Source organism: Prunus mume, linkage group LG1 (assembly GCF_029339155.1).
Source record: "Prunus mume cultivar Tortuosa linkage group LG1, ASM2933915v1, whole genome shotgun sequence".
Classification (NCBI taxonomy): Eukaryota; Viridiplantae; Streptophyta; class Magnoliopsida; order Rosales; family Rosaceae; genus Prunus; species Prunus mume.
Window position 1 is genome coordinate 19309890 of NC_142698.1, and position 19888 is coordinate 19329777.

General features: G+C 38.2%; 3 protein-coding genes across 4 annotated transcripts; 1 reads left to right on the forward strand and 2 right to left on the reverse strand.

Moving 5' to 3' along the window:
- Window positions 1-7319: 7319 nt before the first annotated feature.
- LOC103318714 (KRR1 small subunit processome component homolog) lies at window positions 7320-10085 on the reverse strand. Of its 2 annotated transcripts, XM_008220131.3 has the most exons (7): window positions 9815-10083; window positions 8983-9059; window positions 8783-8890; window positions 8338-8427; window positions 7996-8043; window positions 7860-7904; window positions 7320-7726 (listed from the first exon to the last, which is right to left on the reverse strand). In XM_008220131.3, the coding sequence occupies exons 1-7, from the start codon at window positions 9921-9923 to the stop codon at window positions 7568-7570; spliced, it is 636 nt and encodes a 211-aa protein (XP_008218353.2). In that variant the 5' UTR covers window positions 9924-10083; the 3' UTR covers window positions 7320-7567. The 2 variants fall into 2 exon arrangements, with proteins under 2 accessions (XP_008218353.2, XP_088900412.1); XM_089044286.1 differs by lacking the exons at window positions 7860-7904; window positions 7996-8043 and having other exon boundaries at window positions 9815-10085.
- Window positions 10086-11247: 1162 nt separating this feature from the next.
- LOC148921225 (protein CHROMATIN REMODELING 20-like) lies at window positions 11248-13713 on the forward strand. The gene is made up of 5 exons (XM_089054110.1): window positions 11248-11401; window positions 11815-12018; window positions 12558-12636; window positions 12711-12964; window positions 13094-13713. Exons 3-5 carry the CDS (start codon window positions 12595-12597, stop codon window positions 13473-13475), a joined length of 678 nt encoding a protein of 225 aa, XP_088910236.1. The 5' UTR covers window positions 11248-11401; window positions 11815-12018; window positions 12558-12594; the 3' UTR covers window positions 13476-13713.
- Window positions 13714-17441: 3728 nt separating this feature from the next.
- Window positions 17442-19662, reverse strand: LOC148921226 (uncharacterized). The gene is made up of 3 exons (XM_089048402.1): window positions 18437-19662; window positions 18022-18210; window positions 17442-17643 (listed from the first exon to the last, which is right to left on the reverse strand). The coding sequence occupies exons 1-3, from the start codon at window positions 19168-19170 to the stop codon at window positions 17442-17444; spliced, it is 1125 nt and encodes a 374-aa protein (XP_088904528.1). The 5' UTR covers window positions 19171-19662.
- Between the last annotated feature and the right edge of the window lie 226 nt (window positions 19663-19888).

Genomic DNA, 19888 nt, shown 5'->3' on the forward strand with positions numbered 1-19888 from the left:
ATCCAAGTGTCATAGGCAAAGTACAAATGCCAACAGGGGAGCTTGTAAGCATAGCTGGCATAGGCACTTTAGTGCTTGACACAAACTCTGGTACAAAGTTTATCAAGGAGGTCATGTATCTGCCTGGTTTGAGAGAGAACTTGTTAAGTGTGGGTCAAATGGATGAACATGGTTACCATTTGGTGTTTGGAAGCAATATGTGCAGTATTTTTGATGATGCTTCACTGGAAAACCTTATTATGAAGGTGGAAATGAGAAAGAATAGATGTTATCCATTGTCTTTGTCTTCAAATGCCTATGTTGCATTAAGAGCTGGTGTGTCTCACTTTACCTGGATTTGGCACAAGAGAATGGGGCATTTACATTTAAAAGGGCTGAACCAGCTCAAGGAAAAGGAGATGGTGCATGGTCTGCCACATCTGGAAGCTGTAGATGGAGTCTGTGAAGGCTGTCAGTTTGGGAAACAACATAGAGAATGGTTTCCTAAGAACCAAGCATGGAGGGCAAGTACACCCCTTGAGCTAATTCACATGGACTTGTGTGGACCAATGCAAACTGAGTCCCTGGCAGGTAATAAATATTTTATGTTGCTCATAGACGATTTTACAAGGATGACTTGGGTCTACTTCTTGAGATACAAGTCGGATGCACTAAATTGTTTTCAAAAATTCAAGTCTATGGTGGAGTTGCAGAGTAGTTACAAAGTGAAATGTGTTCGAAGTGATAGAGGGGGTGAGTTCACATCTTGTGAATTCAATAAACTGTGTGAAGATGGAGGAATTCAAAGACAGTTCACCATGGCTTACACACCCCAGCAGAATGGAGTGGTAGAAAGGAAGAATAGGATAGTGGTGGAGATGGCTAAGGCTATGCTTCATGAGAAGGGGCTGCCTTATTACTTATGGGCAGAAGCTGTACACACTGCAGTGTACATTATGAACAGGTGTCCTACCAAGGCTCTTAGAGACAAGACTCCTTTTGAAGCGTATAGTACAAGAAAACCAGGTGTTGCTCATTTGAAGGTATTTGGCAGTGTGTGTTTTGTGCATAAACCAGAAGAAAGTAGACAGAAGTTGGATGCCAAAAGCACAAGGGGAGTGTTTGTTGGATATGCAACATGTGAGAAGGGTTATAGAGTGTTTGACCCTGCCACTAGAAAACTTATATTGTCAAGAGATATTGTTTTTGATGAAGGAGCAACCTGGAATTGGAAGGAAACAACTGAAAATTCTGTGATAATGGTGAATGAAGAAGTGCAGCCTAGGAATACTCCAGTGGAAATGTTTGAGACACTTGCAGGAAATAGAAATTCTGGTTTCATACCTTTAGACTCAGTTTCTTATGGAGGATCAAGCAAGGCAAGCAGCAGATTAGAAGACACTCAGAACTTTGATCACACTCCTTTGAAATGGAGGAAGTTGGATGACATTTTGGCACAATGCAATCTGTGCACAATGGAGCCTAAGAAGTTTGAAGAAGCTGTGAAGGATGAGTCATGGATGAAGGCAATGAAAGATGAGTTGAACATGATAGAAAAGAATGATACATGAGAGCTTGTTGACAGGCCTATGGATAAACCAGTGATTGGGGTTAAATGGGTGTTTAAAACTAAGCTAAATCTGGATGGTTCAGTTCAGAAAAATAAGGCAAGGTTAGTAGCTAAAGGATACTCTCAGAAACCAGGGGTAGACTACAATGAAACGTTTGCACCTGTGGCTAGATTAGACACAATCCGAACTCTAATTGCACTAGCTGCACAGAAGAGTTGGCAGCTGTACCAATTAGATGTTAAGTCAGCTTTTCTAAATGGTGTCTTAGAGGAAGAAGTGTATGTAGATCAGCCGGAGGGATTTGTGATGAAGGGGAGTGAAAGCAAGGTTTACAAGCTGCACAAAGCTCTCTATGGATTGAAACAAGCGCCAAGAGCTTGGTATAGTGAAATTGATGGTTATTTTGCTGAGTGTGATTTCACAAAGAGCCAAAGTGAAGCTACTCTTTATGTCAAAGCAAGAGGTGAAGCAAGCATATTGATAGTATTCATTTATGTAGATGATATTGTCTACACTGGAAATGATCAAGAGATGTTAGAAGACTTCAAGAAGGACATGAAGGAGAAATATGAAATGACTGATCTGGGGCTCTTGCATCACTTCTTGGGAATGGGAGTCATTCAAACACCAGCAAGCATATTCATTCATCAGAAGAAATACGCAACAACTCTGTTAAACAGATTTGGTTTGAGTGAGTGTAAACCGGTGTCTATTCCACTAGTTACCTCGGAGAAACTAAGTAAGGATGATGGGAGTGGTTTGGCAAGTGAAGAGCAATATAGAAGGATTGTTGGGAGTCTGCTGTATCTCACAGCTACTAGACCCGACATTATGTTTGCAGCTAGTCTGCTTGCAAGGTTTATGCATTGTCCCACTAGCAAACACCTTGGAACAGCAAAACGTGTCCTTAGATATGTAAAAGGAACCTTGGATTATGGTCTGGAGTATGTGAAAGGAAAATGGGCAGTTCTAATTGGCTATTGCGACAGCGATTGGAGTGGCTCAGTGGATGATAGCAAGAGCACATCTGGATACGCTTTTTCTTTTGGGAGTGGAGTGTTTGCTTGGGCCTCAGTCAAGCAAAATTGTGTTGCACTCTCTACTGCAGAAGCTGAATACATCAGTGCCTCTGAAGCAACAACACAAGCAATTTGGTTGAGATTTGTCCTAGAAGACTTTGGAGAACTTCAAATAGAAGCTACACCTCTCCACTGTGACAACATTTCAGCTATTGCCATTACAAGGAATCCTGTTTTCCATCAGAAAACCAAGCATATTGATCGGAGGTATCATTTTATTAAAGATGCTTTGTAAGATGGAACTGTGGATTTGATCTATTGTCCTTCGAATGAGCAGCTAGCAGATATTTTTACAAAGGCTTTGGCCAAGGATCGGTTCAGCTATCTTAGAGAGAAGCTTGGTGTGAAATCAGCTCACAACTTAAAGGGGAGTGTTGAAATGTAAGTAGTGAGCTGATAGGAAATGGAATTAAGCCTGGTCAGCTAATGGTGTATTCTCTTAGTCAATCAAAATGATTGGTGTTAGGCTTTAGTAGTAAAAGGCTTATAAGCCACGTGTAATGTTTTTATTAAGCAGTTATAGATGAAGGGCTGAGATACAAAGTGATGTAATTGTATCCAGCTAGACATATAGCTCACATATAGTGTGCTCATTTAAAAAAATATACAGAACAGTGCAATAGGAAATTCATACGAATTGATTCATCCTCTGCTCTCTCTTTTATCTCTGCATTCTTTCTTCTCTCTCAACCTATTCAAAACTCTAACAGTGCTGCAGAAGCTGTGGCGGTGGCCGCCTTCAATGGTACTTCTAACTCTAACACTGGATGCGTGGGTCGGATTCAATCCCTTCAATTCTCTCAAGAGTCGTTCCGCCTTTTGAGGATGGCTGCAGTGTTGGTGTCTTGGTGTCTTTGGCGGCCGGTGTGATGGCCGCCTTCAATGGTACTTCTAACTCTAACAGCTGGATGCGTGGGTTGGATTCAATCCCTTCAATGCTCTCGAGTGTACGCAAATTATCATTAAGATATTCGCCGTTGGAGAATAGGGCTTGCTTCCTTTCACTTATTAGTAGCGAAAATTCAATATCAATGTTTTCAAAGGCGAGGCGTATATGCGAGGCGTTTTTAGTAGCGCTATGTGAGGCGTAAGCCTTGAAGCGTTGAGGCGTAAGCTTTTTGAACATTAATTTATTTTAATAAGAAAAATTTATGAATAATACAATACGATTAAATTGTACAATTAATTCTTATTCAACCATAACAATTTTTTAAATATAAGCAAATATAAGTACTAATTGTCATTCAAAGCATAATAATCAATCCCAAAACATAAAATATTTATTCAACATCAAAACAAAAATATAATTCACTCATCCCACTCCTCAACACTAATATCATTCAAACTAGCATCACTATCATATTGATCAACTGTATCAATATGACAAGAATATTTCCCACTATCAAATGTTGAAGGATCTTTATCTATGTCATCATCTTCATCCATAAGCATCGCTCTTATGGACTTGCTTTTTCCCCCACTATTTCTTTTGCACACTTCCACGCAGGATCTTTTCGATTCATAACTATAAAACAATACCATTAATATTTCTAAGATACAAATATGATGCATGTACGTCAAATTTCTATTATATCACATAAACGAATAAGATAACTAGTATATTTATATATAAAAAATTGAAAAAAAAATTATACGAAACTTCAAATTACAGTTTATTATAGTCAAATTATACAAGTATGATGCATGTACGTAAAAAAAAAAAGACTTGCAGTCGAAAGATAAAGAGAATTCTTGAAATTGATGGAGTAAGGGTAGAAATTAGGGTTCTACATGTACTATACAATATATATATATAGTCCATGTGTTAATATATTAATATAGGGAAAGGAAGAAAGAAAAGAAAAAAAAAAAAAAAAAAAAGGTAAGTAGAAAAGCTACAGCGGGTTGGAGTTAGAAAGAAAAAAAAAAGTTATTAATTCTTCCAATAAGTTTATTACAATAAAGGTAAGTTAAAAAAACTGAAACAGCGTTTTTTTTTTCAACAGCAAGTGAAACGACGTCGTTTCAGTTTAAGATTTTTTTTTAAACACTTCAATCAAACGACGTCGTTTCATTACAATAAACCTAAAAACAAAAGGGGGTCGTCGCCGTCTTCCTCGCAGAGGATTTGCAGACCTGAAAATTTCTTCATGTTCAGAAGTTTCTAGATATGGTGCGCCTTGCAACGCCTCCCTCCGCTTGGCCACGCCTTGCAACGCCTTCTCACGCCTTACCAGCGCTAAATGTGCAACTCGCGAAACAGCCGACCGCCTCGGGCATTTTCCTCCCGCCTCGCTCCGACGCGCGCTCCGACGCGCGCGAAGGCATGCCTTTGAAAACACTGTTCAATATGCCGCTTTATAAATCCCACATTCACAGACTTGTTTGCTCTAATAACTAGTTCGTCATTATGCCGCACCACAATCAACTTGCGAGATGTCCTAAATAAAATGATCAATAAAACCTCAAAATAAGGATTTGATTTTTTTTAATAAGCAATTAAGAAGAACTGTTTGAGAATGGGTAATTAAGTCGCATAATATACGGGTCTTGCTTTGGATTTTCACAAGCTTGCAATTCAGGGAGTAACATATTATTGTAACAACAAAAGAAAAAGTAGGATACATACCGCAAGCTCTCCCCCTCCTCGCTTTGTATGCCTTCCTTGGCTTCTGCTCTCGGACGTTGATTCTCCTCCTTGCGAACTGCGTTACCGACGTCATTGGCTGCTAGTTCATCCTCCTCCTCGTCAACTACGTTACCGCCATTGGCTGCTACTCCCTCCTGGGGTTGATTCTCCTCGCCAAACTTGTAACAATTTCCTGAATTATCCACGTAGTACGGAGAAATATTGGATAAGGCTGCTGCGTCAAAATCCACTGACTCTCCCCCTTGTTCATCCATTTGATAATTATCAAGTTCACTAGCCCAATCATCCGTCCACTCGCTTAGTACTAACCCGACTTCATTGGCTGCTAGTTGATCCTCCTCCACGCCAACTGCGTTACCGTCATTGTCTGCTACTCCCTGAAGTTGATCATCCTCCTTGCAAACTGCGTTACGGACGTCATTGGCTGCTAGTTGATCCTCCTCCATGCCAACTGCGTTACCGTCATTGTCTGCTACTCCCTGAAGTTGATGTTCCTCCAATTCAACGTCGTCTGGCCACGGAATTCCTGGAAGGTCTTCCGCTCGCTCTATGACTTCCACCACTCCAGCCACATCAGGTAAATGACTAGCCCAATGTCCAATCGTAGCATCATCAAATTCGGGGAGGGGTAAAGGTGATTGTGGTGCTCCTCCTTGTTCATCCATTACCGTAAGTAAAATCACAAACTGCGAAGGAAGAACGGAAATAGAAGCAGCAAGAACTTAAGCAAGGAGATCGACAAGTTTGCACTATCTTAAACAAGGAAAAAGATGATCGAGAAGCTTGATTGTGTGCATGCACTATATATCTTAAACCTGGAACACAATGAGATAGAGAGGGCTGTATATATAATAGATCTGTGATCAACCACCATTAATTCCTTATTTGTTTTGGGATAATAGCTCCTGACTTAGCCTTTTTGATATCCCAGTTTGTTTTGGGATAGTTGGTCCTGACTTGCCCTTTTTGATATCCCATTTTGTTTTGGGATGGTCGGTCCTGCCTTGCCCTTTTCGATATCCAGGGGATAGTATAGTTCCTCCTCACTTGCCCTTTTGAATATCCAGCTTGGTTTGGGATATAATAGCTAGCTCCTCCTGATTTTGGAGTAAATATCAAACTATCCCAAATAAGTCTCTTCAATGGTTGTGCACGTACCAAAATAAGATTTGCCAACAGCGCTGCGGTTCATATAAGCCCGCATTTGCGCTAATAGTTTGTTTTGGGCTGTTTTTGAGAGAGAGAGAGAGAGAGAGAGAGAGAGAGAGAGTTTTTCTATTTGAAAATTTGAACCCAGCATTGGTCTTTTCAGTGTTCCAAAATTGCCCATATATGATATACCCACACCAAATCCAACCCTTTCAAATTGAAACCCAGGAAAACCTAACCCAGTCACCGCTCTCCTGCCGCACTGCCATTGCAACATGGGATGACATGTTTTCCTTTGCTTAATCTTAATCCACATGAGAGCAAAATTCTTTTTTCCTTTTTCTTTCTGATCTTGGGCAATATATCTGGATTGGATATTATTTGAACGCAAAAACCTAGCCACATTTATAGCCTTGACCTCGGGCAATATATCTGGATATTTGGGGAGCTGCACTGCATGAAAGCCTTTTGCATTGGAGTCAAATAAATTTGGCAATTATACTCTCAATCTCAACGCGAAAGCCATGTAGAGGCAGTATTATCAAAGCAAATCCAACGTGGAATTACCGTAATGTTATATTTAAATAAAAAAATATATTTCTCCCAACATCTCGCTGCACTATGCTGCGTTAATTAAAAATAAAACAAAAGCTGTATAGGTGATAAATAAAAAAAGGCCGTCGTTAATACAAACAAGGGACGACCCCACAAATAAAAAACTGACTTGTCCTCCTTTCATTTATGTTAGAGTCTTTTTTCCTTAAATATTTCATTTATTGTTCTTCAGGCTAGATGGAATAAGAAAGAAAGGCAAAAGCTGGTTGAGCGCTTTAATGATCGGATGCCCTAAAGTTAAAGAGGGCCAACTGCACTGCACTCTGATTTGATAGCTAGATAATAATACTCTACAGTAGGTAGATGATATTGCTTAGTGAAGGATTAAACACGTCATTACATTGGAATACAACAAATTAAGCATCTCAAAAAGTAGATGATAAATTTCTCAGATGCAAAATCCATTCATCAATTCCTAGTTATTTAGTTATAGAATTGATCATCTTGTAGTGTAGTGTAAAATCATGGATTAAACGACCACAACTGGAGCAGCAGAACCCAACATTCATTTTCGAGATTGGTCATCATAACCTCAACGCCTCAACACCTTTAATCGCTTGAATGTAATTTGCAAGCCTCCTTACACGAGGTGCCGGAGGAATATTATGAACAATGCAGTCTTCCACAATCTTCCTGACTAGCTTCATTCCTCGAATTGGACCCATAACGGCAACCATGTCATCCTATTCATTTACAAGCAAATAAAAATCATTAAAAGTCACAACTCTCTTCTCACTCCACCTGGACATGTGGGGAGACCAGATAAAATAAATTTCCAAACACAACAATCAAAAGTAGGAAAAATAACACACTAACCACTGGGCAAAGATAAATGTTACAGCATGTCAGTTTTTCAAGTTCCTGCATCCCAATTACATTGTAAAAACAAAAGAACAAATACAGAAACGACAAACAAAAAATTGTAAATGTGATCTAGGACACTTTTATGCACCTGTACTGGGAGACTCATGAGCAGTTTTTTCCTAGAAACATACTTATCCTGCACACACACACATTACAAGATATTTTTAAAAAAAAAACATATAACTAAGCTTTTGCATATGTCCAGCATAACGAAGAGTTGTTGGTCATAATTTTTATAGGATAGAGAGCAGAACACCAGAAAGTCCATATTCCTCATTATTGTCACATTAGGTCAAACAACAACTCTAAATGCCATGTTATAGTACTCCTGAAATTTAAAGATGCTGCTTCATAACTACATAAGAATGCTTATAAGAACATAAACAATTGTACGAAATAAAAAATGGAAGGAAACTTAAGAAATACCTACCCGCTTGATATCAAATTTTTTGCAAAGCCCATCGAAAACATACCCAGTGTAGACGAGGTAGCATGGCATTCCATTCAGTACTTTTACTGCCTGGATCAAAATGATGCACACTGAAATCAGAAGTTTAATAAATAGAAGAATTCTTTTTTGTTTTTTTTGTTTTTCCTTTAAACACTTCAATGAGAATAGAAAACCTTGGAGGATTCAAGCAAAAAGGAAAGCCAACGTAAGTTTTTATAATTTAAGTTAGATAAATTGAACATAAGCTTTTCATTGAGATGTAAATATTCTAACATAAAATTAACAACATATGTAAGCAATTAGCATTCAGCGTCCAAATATGATTGGCATGCCGTTGCCTTGAGGGAGAGTTAGCAAATCAATGAACTTGAAGAATAGATAGGTTACAGATAAGAATAAATAACATAAGATTTGACATTTGTACCCGAAGTGGAGGAACTCCTGCTGACAAAAGTCGAATAAGATATCTAGAGTCGAGAATAGCATATGAGTCCTTAGCCTTGGTTGTCGTGAATGTGATGAAATACTCATCCTAACCATGGTTATAAAAAAAACTTAATATGTGCATAACTAAAAATACTCAATATGAGCACAAATTTAAAAGCAACATTTATTATAACATACCAAATCCAATGCACATGAAATGCCATACTCTTCTAAAGCAGATTTTAGCACCGGCCAAGCTTCTTGCAAATCTTTTGCTGTGAAAAAACAACGCCAAGACTCATAGGTAAGAAAGCTTTGTTCTTTTACAAAATTATCATAGTAATAGTCATATTTAAGAAAACTCATGAATGGAATAACTTAGATGGAAAATTAAACAGAAAATAGGTCACAAAGATGAAAGAGTTAATTTCATACACAACAGCCTTGACAATTTGAAATAGTCTAATCCCTTTTATTTCAATTTCAGAGTCGGTTGTTTTACTTCATCTGAGTGTTCCAAACACAGCAAGGAAGAATTGCAACACCCATGTTTACCATAATTTTTATTTTCATCAGACATCTATGATCAGAATGAAACAGGTGCATGAGAGAGACAATATATTAAAGTGATCAATGATTTCTTCTAATTATTTGGCTCTTCTAGAGTCTTCTATCTTGCTCACAGCCAACTCCCCCACCCCAAGTAGCGGGCTGCTGCTGCTGCTTCTTCTTCCGTGAGTTACTGCTGCCTCAGATAAATCTTATTGCCCAGGCACCTAGTCTGGAATTTTTTAATATAAAAGGAAAAAGAAAAATAGTCTTGGTTTTTGTCTGATTTAGGGTTGTAAATTGGCATAATTTAATCAGGGTTTCAGATTTACTTTAATTTAGCCATTAAAACTAGGCAACGAATTTCATCCATCAATCTCATAATCATTACTAGAACAAAATAAGAAAACGAAATGTTATGTGCAGTAAATTGATGAGAAGGGCAACAAAAAGGAAGAATAAGAAGAAGAGAGAAAGATACCCCTGCATATATTAATGGGCATACAGAGAACGCTCAAATCATATGGGCAGTAAGACTTGGCCTTCATGTTGTAGGCGATTATCTCCTCCATGTTGACCTTGTTTGTCATCGTAGCTAATTGTTTGGATACTTGTTCAATCCCCAGCCTACGCACAGATAAAGAGAATGTTTGGGTAGTTGTTGAAAGCGTATGACAGGCAGAGAGAAAGAGAATGTTATCCTAGGCACAAACACAGAAAAAGAGAATGAGTTTCTGTCAACGCCGTGAAAAGTAAGAACGTGTTTTTGGTGGGGTATTTATACGAGGGTGACGTATAATGGATTTTGATGGGCTTTTGATGATTTTGGTCATTGCTTTTGATGAGGGTGACGTATAATCTATTTCTTCTTTTTTCCTTATTTTTTTGGGATAATAACTCCTGACTTGATTACCCTTTTTGATATATCGATCCCAGTATGTTTTGGGATAAATATGAAGGCTGATGATTAATGTGTCAGAATAAAAGGTTAAGCATTTGGCAATATCGGTAAACCAACAAAGTTGGTCATAGTACCAGAGTAGGAGACCTTGAGTTCAATTCCCTGCAATTACAACCTCTCAATATAAGTTGATTTTGCACATGACGGGCTTGTAGAAATCCACAAGATTAGGAGTCTTAAGGGGCCTGTTATCTTCAAAGTTATAGTTGTGCTTGGCTATCAGGGAACATCCATATCTATGTGGCTGTGCACTAAATTTCTGTTCAACCTGTCTAAATTGTCTTATTTGTCAAGTCGTGCTAGTTTGATGAACCGCTGGCTGCAAATTAATAAGGACACAAACTGTGAAAAATGCTACTGCTGCTGTAATTTCGCATCGGCATTAACATTCTCATACCTTAGTATGGCTGAGACTATTTTTTCTTATTTGTTTGGTTGCATGTATGTAATCTTTTTGAGAATAATTCCTTCACAGTATCTAATAATGGTAACATATCTTGCTTTACAGAGAAGCAGAGGAAGATCAATGATATTTTGCCAGGGAAAAAGGATGGTGACATTTTTCAAAAGGTAGGGATATGGACTAAATGCAATTCTGCACTTCATTAATATTTGATTTCTCTTCTATTTGACTATACTTGAGATGTGTCATGACCATCTGAAGTGTCGCTTTTTGTAACCACCTTTCACGAGGAATAGGTGCACCCAAATAAGTGCCTCCTTGATATGGTGAGGTGCATCCTTGTATTGCCATAAGGGTGCTGAAATCCAGAAACAGATCTCTAAAAAGGAGTTACAATTTCTTACTTTTGTTTGTTATTGTTGTTGTTGTTGTTTTTTTTTTTTTTGAGCGTATTGCAAACCATATATCACTTATCAGGATTGGTGGAATGATCTTATTCATGAGAATAATTATAAAGAGCTTGATTACAGTGGCAAAATGGTATTGCTGCTTGACGTTCTGACCATGTGTTCTGATGTGGGCGATAAGGCGTTGGTGTTTAGCCAGAGCATACCAACACTTGACCTCGTAGAACTTTACCTTTCAAGACTACCTCGACATGGGAAGTAATGGAAGTTTTGGAAGAAAGGAAAAGATTGGTACAGGTGGGTACGTATTACTGAAAACAATTTACAGTTGTCCGACAGCATAGGTTTTCTTGTCGGCTTCTTGAGTTTGTAATTTTATTCATCAAATGAATTCCCTATTTGTCCAAGAGCTTGGCTTGTGCTCTGTATCTTGTTCTTGCTTTGGTAGTGGGATATGAAAAACTTTAGAAGAGAGAGATTATAACGTGGCCCCTTTTTGTTTAGTAAATCATGTAGCCGTGAGGTTCTCACTTATTTATCCAGTCCATTATCACTTTCTTGCCTTTCTTGAATGTTGGGCGTAAGTCCTTACCCATCGTCCTTATTTTGACCTTTTTTTTGCTATAGATGTAAATACGATGGTCTTTAACTAAAATTGACACTTCCTTTTACTTATGTCTTTTTCACTTGTTTCTTTTATTGCTCTTCAGGCTAGATGGAAGAACAGAGAGCTCAGAAAGGCAAAAGTTGGTTGAGCGCTTTAATGATCCCCTAAATAAGAGGGTGAAATGCACTCTGATTTCCACCAGAGCTGGATCTTTGGGGATAAATCTCCATGCTGCTAATCGTGTAATCATAGTTGATGGTTCTTGGAATCCGACATACGATCTTCAGGCTATATACCGTGCTTGGAGGTGAGTTTACATTTATGCTTTTGTAGTCCTCAACTCAGCTTGTTTAGTAAGTGCACCTTGATATAGTGTAATTTTGGGGGTATATCACATTAAAAGCTGGTGAACTTTGTAACTTGGAGGGACAGTTTGAGGTTTTAGGTTTTAAGAGAGATGAGTAGCTGCAATTATGAAACTATGTATTGAATTGAGTGCAACAATTAGAGGCCTTGGGGTTTGGTTTCTTGTGAAGTATAAGAAGTTAAACTGTGGGGCTATTTTATGAATGGCGTTGTGGACTGTAGGCTAAATTTGGAGATGGGGTGCAGGAGATTTATCTCCTCCTTTATTTTTGGGAAATAGATAAGAAAGCTTTAGGCTTGTGCCAGAAAATGCTCTTCAAGATGGTCCCACCCCTCTAATTCTTACGCGTAGTTATATCATGTCAAAGTCCTTGGTGGACAGGGGACAGTAAGCCTGATGAATATTTTTCCTCTACCAAGCATGGAATCTTTCACGAACAATGTGACAAATTCTAAACAATGTATTTGTTCCATTTTCAGGTATGGCCAAACAAAGCCGGTTTTCGCTTACAGACTGATGGCACATGGAACCATGGAAGAAAAAATTTATAAGCGTCAGGTAATGGGAGAACAAACTGGGTGTATGGTTCTATTATGTGAATGAAATTTTAACAAAGGAAATGTGGCAAATAGGTAACGAAGGAGGGCCTGGCTGCAAGGGTTGTTGATAGACAACAGGTACATAGGACAATATCTAAGGAAGAGATGTTGCATCTTTTTGAATTCGGTGATGATGAGAACCATGAGCTTGGCCAAGATAAAGGATGCTCGGACCAAAATATGACTGGTGAAGTTGAAATTTTGCCTAAACACAAAGTGCCTCTTTCTCAAGGCAGTTGCTCTTCTGACAAGCTAATGGAAGGTTTACTTGGCAAGCACTATCCAAGGTATGTTTCCATGTTCTTAGTATTTTCATAATCTATTGGTATATGATTTTGTTGCCTGGTTACAGCGGCCACCACTGGCAACTTTACCCGCCTCACTCACTCTCTTACGGATGAACTACCTCGTTTCAGGTGGATTGCCAATTTCCACGAACATGAGACTCTTTTGCAAGAGAATGAAGAGGAAAAGCTCTCAAAGGAGGAGCAAGACATGGCTTGGGAAGTATATCGGAGAGCATTGGAATGGGAGGAAGTGCAGAGAGTTCCTCTCAATGAATCTGCAGTCGACCGAAAGCCAGCTGCACTAAATGTGGCCTCATCTGCACCAGAGATGAGCAGCCTTGCTGAATCGAAAGCGAAGGATATTTCTGTGCAGCGGAAATGCACTAATCTTTCACATTTGCTAACCCTTAGAAGTCAGGGGACAAAAATTGGTTGCACTACTGTGTGTGGGGAATGTGGTCGTGAGATATGCTGGAAGGATCTGCATCGAGATGGCAGGCTTGCAAGGTGAACGAGAGTGCCTTCCAAGTTGTTGTAGATTGTGTGATGTAAATGGTTCGATTGTATATTGCAGTTTCTGTAGGTTCAATGCCCCCTTGAACACAATTGGAACATTCTTTTTGTCGTACTTGTTTTGTTTTGATGAGGAAATGTCTTACTCCTTGATACCACAGAAATAGGCTTGTATAAATCAAAGTTGCGGGAATGAACTGAGCAATGAAAATCCGAAACCTTTTCCTTGGGATGAATTTGTTGAAATGTTTTTTATATTTTATTTCATCTTTATTTTTAAAAAACACCCAATATGGTTCTGTTTTTCATAATTAAATTTTGGAAAATAAATTGTTTCTTAATGAGTTGAAGAGGAAGAAGATAATCAGAACAACAATCAGTAGGACGTACCATATTCACTATCAGAATGAATTGAATTACAAAGGGGCCGATTGGCAATTAATTTCACAAACATATTACAAGTTTTATAAGTTTACACAATCGATCTCCTGTTTTTACTTGTTCACGTGATCAACTACTGATTCTGGTACAAATTAAGGTGAAAAACGAATAATGCGCTCTTCAGAGCCTATTCCTCGTTCATTCACATAGGAGGAGTTCATTTATAAGAAAAGAAAAAAGAGAGTGGAAAATCCCGATATCAAACAAGTGATGGTCCTAATGGGTTTAGGAATAGCGAATATGCATCCTTGATCATCAGAGAAAGGGTCTTGCATGGAAATCGGTGATTGTTTGTTAGCAAATATTGTTTTTTTATTTATAGATAATCTAGGTGAAGAATTAGAAAGCTCGTTTGTTTTGCTTATAACAGTAATATTTTCTTACAGATAATCTTTACACAGCTGTTTGAAATCCAGGTGAATTAAGAGTTGGAAAACTGGTTCAAATTGTCCTCTAGGTTTAGGAATTGTTAATGCTTCTTTATTGAGTATCAAGTAAAGGGTTTTACTTGTAAATAAACAGTAATATGTGTTCTCCATAACTCCAAGATCCCCTCAAATACAAGTAACAATATTGTTTGTTTCAGAAACTAATTGAGTCACCAAAACTCACAATCAATATACTTAAGCACTAATGAGGGCTAAACGACATTATATTGTTTGAGCCTAATTTCTGAACACCAGCCCAGTCAACTCTTGGGCTATTTCTATTGCTATAAAAAAACTATGTGCTCTATTGGTTTATTTTACCCTTCAAATTGATAAAAAGCAAAGATCACACGATCTCAACAGCCTTCAGATTTAAAAGCAATTAGCTATCAAGCTTACAGGAGCAGTCCAACTCTCAAGAAAACAAGCAGAACTCAAATTTCTGACTTTAAGTCTAGAGAAGCGGCTCACAAAGAAGAAAACGAGATTTCTCTAGTTGCAAATGCGATTCAGCTCAGCAGAATCAAGACGAACTCAGATTTTTAACATTACAAATTCAGTTCATAACAGATGAACTAGACAGAAGTCAGGTTATTCATCATATGGAAACCTCAACAAATGCTCACAGACACCTTGATGTCTTAAGCTCATCAGAATAGCTTATAGGTCTTCCTCAATCAAGTAGAACATGTATTGAAGTGCAATTCCAGACCATCAACTGCCAATCCAGCCACTTTCATCCAGTCCAGATTGGGGAATTTTCAGTTCAAACAGAACAAAGACACCATACTGGTGTAATCTCATGCAGATAGTCTCCATAATAGGCAGAATAGACTCAAATTTTCAGTTCTGCCCATTTTTCAAGCCTCTCCATAGCTCAAACTGATTATAGCTATGCCAATTTCAACATTGGTATCGATTTCTTGCTAATCTTTGTTAGTTGAAGGTGCTAACATGCAATTCCAGTACAGATAGATCCAGTCCAGCCTGAGTAACAGATGAGAATCCATGTAGAAATTTTAATCTAATGTTCTGATGTCTTCCCAGACTTGACAGTTTCTTTAATTTGTTGTATAATAAATAGTTCTCCTTGAACTCGTTTGTTTTATTTTTCAAACACGTAGTTTTGGCTAAACTTACCAGTTTTATTGTGGGGAATGATAAAGTCCTCACCTGTCTGAGGCGGGAAAAGAACTTACTTAGGAGATAGTCCTCACCCAAATTCACAATCACTTGGTCAAAACCTGGAGCGCAAGTTATTACATTTTACAATATGTTAGGGATTTCTAACCGCTAACAGTGGCACGCTTAAACATAAAAGAAAGTTGACTTGTTGACCACAAATGGTTTTCAAGTCAATGAGGAACTTTTACCCTACCATCGAAGACACTACATCAAAACGGGTAAACATATATATTTTGCACTACTCCAAGGAAAAGAAGATGATGACCATGAGGATACTGGAACTTAGGTGACCATAAAAAAAAATATTTATTTCGAAAAAAATCTTTTGGTTTCTTTTTACTTGGCATGCAAAAATTATAACTTAATCCCTCTCTCGAATAAATTATTATAACTTAATATTCTATCTCTCGCATAAATTATAAGTTAAAAGGTAACACTTTGATCCCATAAACTCTAAACCTATACAGAGAGCTTCCATTGAGGGAAATAGGGCCTACTCTGCAGATCCAAACCATCTATTTTGTAGATATTTATTTAAAGATTATCTAGATAAAAAATCACTTGAATCCGATATCATTTATCTACTCAATTAAATTATTGGTACTTTCTTGAAACCCATTATAGGGGTCATACTCTGCGTGAAAATAAATAAAATAAAATAAAATCGAAATAGGGTTTGAAATGAACTTCTCTTATAAAAATAGATCCAAAATCTTACAACTTTACAATAAATAAAGCTCTAACACTCTCATTTCACTAATCCAAACCATCTATTTTGTAGATATTTAAATTTAAAGATTATCATTAATAATAATAATATATAATAATATGCATAATGCTCTTCAATTCTAATCGTTAATTCATATAATTGGACAAGCATACCTACAATACCCGCCATATGCCCATTTATCTACTCAATTAAATTATTGAAATTTTAATAGACTCAACTACACAAAAGATTATATCCATTACCCTCTTTTCCATTATTATCTTCTCTACCCAACAACTTTCTTGAAGCACCATAGTTCACAATACGTAAATATAGTATTGAACATTATACAATATCCCGCATAATATAGGCTCACGAAATTTAATTAGATCAATCCCTGTAAAGGCTCCCAAGAAATCCCTACCTTGTCACCAAAACTTTTGCTAGAACTGTTAGGTGTTTCCACCGTATTCACAAACTCAGTCTTCTATTTTCTTGTCTATTTAATTTATTTCTATGTTCAAGGATTTGATATGGCTACTTGAAGTTTTGGAATGACGGCAAGAAAAGAATACAAAATAAAATATTTATGATGGCCACTTGTAAGTGCATGTGGATACGTATGATATAATTACCTATGTAAATATGCAGTAGAATACTCTAAAGAGTGTCCCTCAAATAAAATTATTTTGCCTATATATACTTAACCATTGATGAGGTTAAACGGCATTATTTATTTTGCGGTAGTCCAAGGAAAAGATAAAGAAGATGATGCCGACCATGAGGATACGTACTGGAACTTAGGCGTTCATAGAAAATAAAATACTTATTTCGGAAAGACAATCTTTTAGTTTATTTCTTATTACTTAGAATGTAAATAAAATTCATATCTAGCTAGATCTATCTCTTGCATGCATAAATTATTATAACCTAATATTCTATCTCTCGTCTCTCGCATAGATTATAAGTTAAAGGTAACAATTTGATCCCAAAACACGAGCTGCCGGTTCAGCGCTGAGGCCGCGGCCGTGGCCGTCCCTTATAATCCGTTGGATGTGATGAGCCTTGAATAGATGGTGAGGAGTCGGACGCTACATAGTCAGGATCATCTTTAGTTTCTTCATCAGAAGCTGATGTTGGTGGTGTAGCTGGTGCAGCCCTCTTAGAAACGGCACTACGTCTCATCACGGAAAAGGGGAATCTACTTCCCCACCCTGCCACCGCCGCCGCAGATGTCCGTGGGAGGGCTGACGTGGAGGGCGGCAGAGGTGGCCTTCAATGGCTGGATCTTTGATTCAATTTCATTGATCGGGGCAATGGTACTTAACTCTCGGATGCGTGGGTTGGATTCAAACCCTGTTAGAGTTTGTATAGGAAAATACACTTGCATGTAGTCCCACTTTCTTCCATAGTTTATAAGCATTAGAATTACTAAATTATGAGCCTAATGGAGGCAAACTTGAGCCTCAACATGGTTTGAGCGTCATGGGTGTTGGCTGATTTAATTAATAATTTATTTTTATTAATTGAAAATTCTGCAAAATCGAAGTTAACATAACTGTTGGATGAAGAGGTGTCAGAATGACTGTCAAACCAAAGAGCTTTGAACTGTGAATTCATACAACTGCAGAAATCGCCTTAGACACTCCTATCAAACTACAAGCACAAGGGTGGTACTTCTAATCTACAATTCAAGTCAGCTATATTATTGTTGTATTGATTCAATTATATCTATATAAAATATATTCGTTGGGTTATTTTGGGATTGTTCTCCAACAAACCTTTCAATGCTCTCAAGTGTACGCAAATTATCATTAAGATATTTGCCGTTGGAGAATAGGGCTTGCTTCCTTTCACTTATCCGTAGCAAAAATTCAATATGCATCTTTATAAATCCCACATTACAAAACTCGTTTGCTTCAATAACTAGTTCGTCATTATGCCGCACCACAATCAACTTGTAGGAACACCTGAAAATAAAATGATCAATAAAACCTCAAAATAAGGATTTGATTTTTTTAATAAACAATTAAGAAGAACTGTTTGAGAAAAAAAGAAAAAAGAAAAAAAGAAGAACTGTTTGAGAATGGGTAATTAAGTCGCATAATATGCGGGTCTTGCTTTGGATTTTCACAAGCTTGCAATTCAGGGAGTAACATATTATTGTAACATCAAAAGAAAAAGTAGGATACATACCGCAAGCTCTCCCCCCCCTCGCTTTGTATGCCTTCCTTGGCTTCTGCTCTCGGAAGTTGATTCTCCTCCTCGCGAACTGCGTTACCGACGTCGTTGGCTGCTAGTTGATTCTCCTCCTCGCGAACTGCGTTACCGACGTCATTGGCTGCTAGTTCATCCTCCTCCTCGTCAACTACGTTACCGCCATTGGCTGCTACTCCCTCCTGGGGTTGATTCTCCTCGCCAAACTTGTAACAATTTCCTGAATTATCCACGTAGTATGGGGAAATATTGGATAAGGCTGCTGCGTCAAAATCCACTGACTCTCCCCCTTGTTCATCCATTTGATAATTATCAAGTTCACTAGCCCAATCATCCGTCCACTCGCTTAGTACTAACCCGACTTCATTGGCTGCTAGTTGATCCTCCTCCAAGCCAACTGCGTTACCGTCATTGTCTGCTACTCCCTGAAGTTGATCATCCTCCTCGCAAACTGCGTTACGGACGTCATTGGCTGCTAGTTGATCCTCCTCCATGCAAACTGCGTTACCGTCATTGTCTGCTACTCCCTGAAGTTGATGTTCCTCCAATTCAACGTGGTCTGGCCACGGAATTCCTGGAAGGTCTTCCGCTCGCTCTATGACTTCCATCACTCCAGCCACATCAGGTAAATGACTAGCCCAATGTCCAATCGTAGCATCATCAAATTCGGGGAGGGGTAAAGGTGATTGTGGTGCTCCTCCTTGTTCATCCATTACCGTAAGTAAAATCACAAACTGCGAAGAAAGAACGGAAATAGAAGCAGCAAGAACCGAAGCAAGGAGATCGACAAGCTTGCACTATCTTAAACAAGGAAAAAGATGATCGAGAAGCTTGATTGTTGTGCATGCACTATCTTAAACCTGGAACACAATGAGATAGAGAGGGCTGTATATATAATAGCGATCTGTGATCAACCACCATTCCTTATTTGTTTTGGGATAATAGCTCCTGACTTAGCCTTTTTTATATCCCAGTTTGTTTTGGGATAGTAGGTCCTGACTTGCCCTTTTTGATATCCCATTTTGTTTTGGGACAGTAGGTCCTGCCTTGCCCTTTTCGATATCCAGGGGATAGTATAGCTCCTCCTCACTTGCCCTTTTGAATATCCAGTTTGCTTTGGGATAGTAGGTCCTCCTGACTTTGGAGTAAATATCAAACTATCCCAAATAAGTCTCTTCAATGGTTGTGCACGTACCAAAATAAGATTTGCCAACAGCGCTGCGGTTCATATAAGCCCGCATTTGCGCTAATAGTTTGTTTTGGGCTGTTTTTGAGAGAGAGAGAGAGAGAGAGAGCTTTTCTATTTGAAATTTTGAACCCAGCATTGGTCTTTTCAGTGTTCCAAAATTGCCCATATATGATATACCCACACCAAATCCAACCCTTCAAATTGAAACCCAGGAAAACCTAACCCAGTCACCTCTCTCCCAC

Coding starts and splice junctions, on each gene's coding strand:
- LOC103318714 (XM_008220131.3), bottom strand. CDS start 9,923: ATGACAAACAAGGTCAACATGGAGGAGATAATCGCCTACAACATGAAG. Junction 9,060..9,814: donor GCCCATTAATATATGCAGGG/GTATCTTTCTCT, acceptor GTTTTTTCACAG/CAAAAGATTTGCAAGAAGCT. Junction 7,727..7,859: donor ACATTTATCTTTGCCCAGTG/GTTAGTGTGTTA, acceptor GTAAATGAATAG/GATGACATGGTTGCCGTTAT.
- LOC148921225 (XM_089054110.1), top strand. CDS start 12,595: ATGGCACATGGAACCATGGAAGAAAAAATTTATAAGCGTCAG. Junction 12,637..12,710: donor AAAAAATTTATAAGCGTCAG/GTAATGGGAGAA, acceptor TGTGGCAAATAG/GTAACGAAGGAGGGCCTGGC. Junction 12,965..13,093: donor CTTGGCAAGCACTATCCAAG/GTATGTTTCCAT, acceptor ACCTCGTTTCAG/GTGGATTGCCAATTTCCACG.
- LOC148921226 (XM_089048402.1), bottom strand. CDS start 19,170: ATGGATGAACAAGGAGGAGCACCACAATCACCTTTACCCCTCCCCGAA. Junction 18,211..18,436: donor GAGGGGGGGGAGAGCTTGCG/GTATGTATCCTA, acceptor TTTTATTTTCAG/GTGTTCCTACAAGTTGATTG. Junction 17,644..18,021: donor ACACTTGAGAGCATTGAAAG/GTTTGTTGGAGA, acceptor AAACTATGGAAG/AAAGTGGGACTACATGCAAG.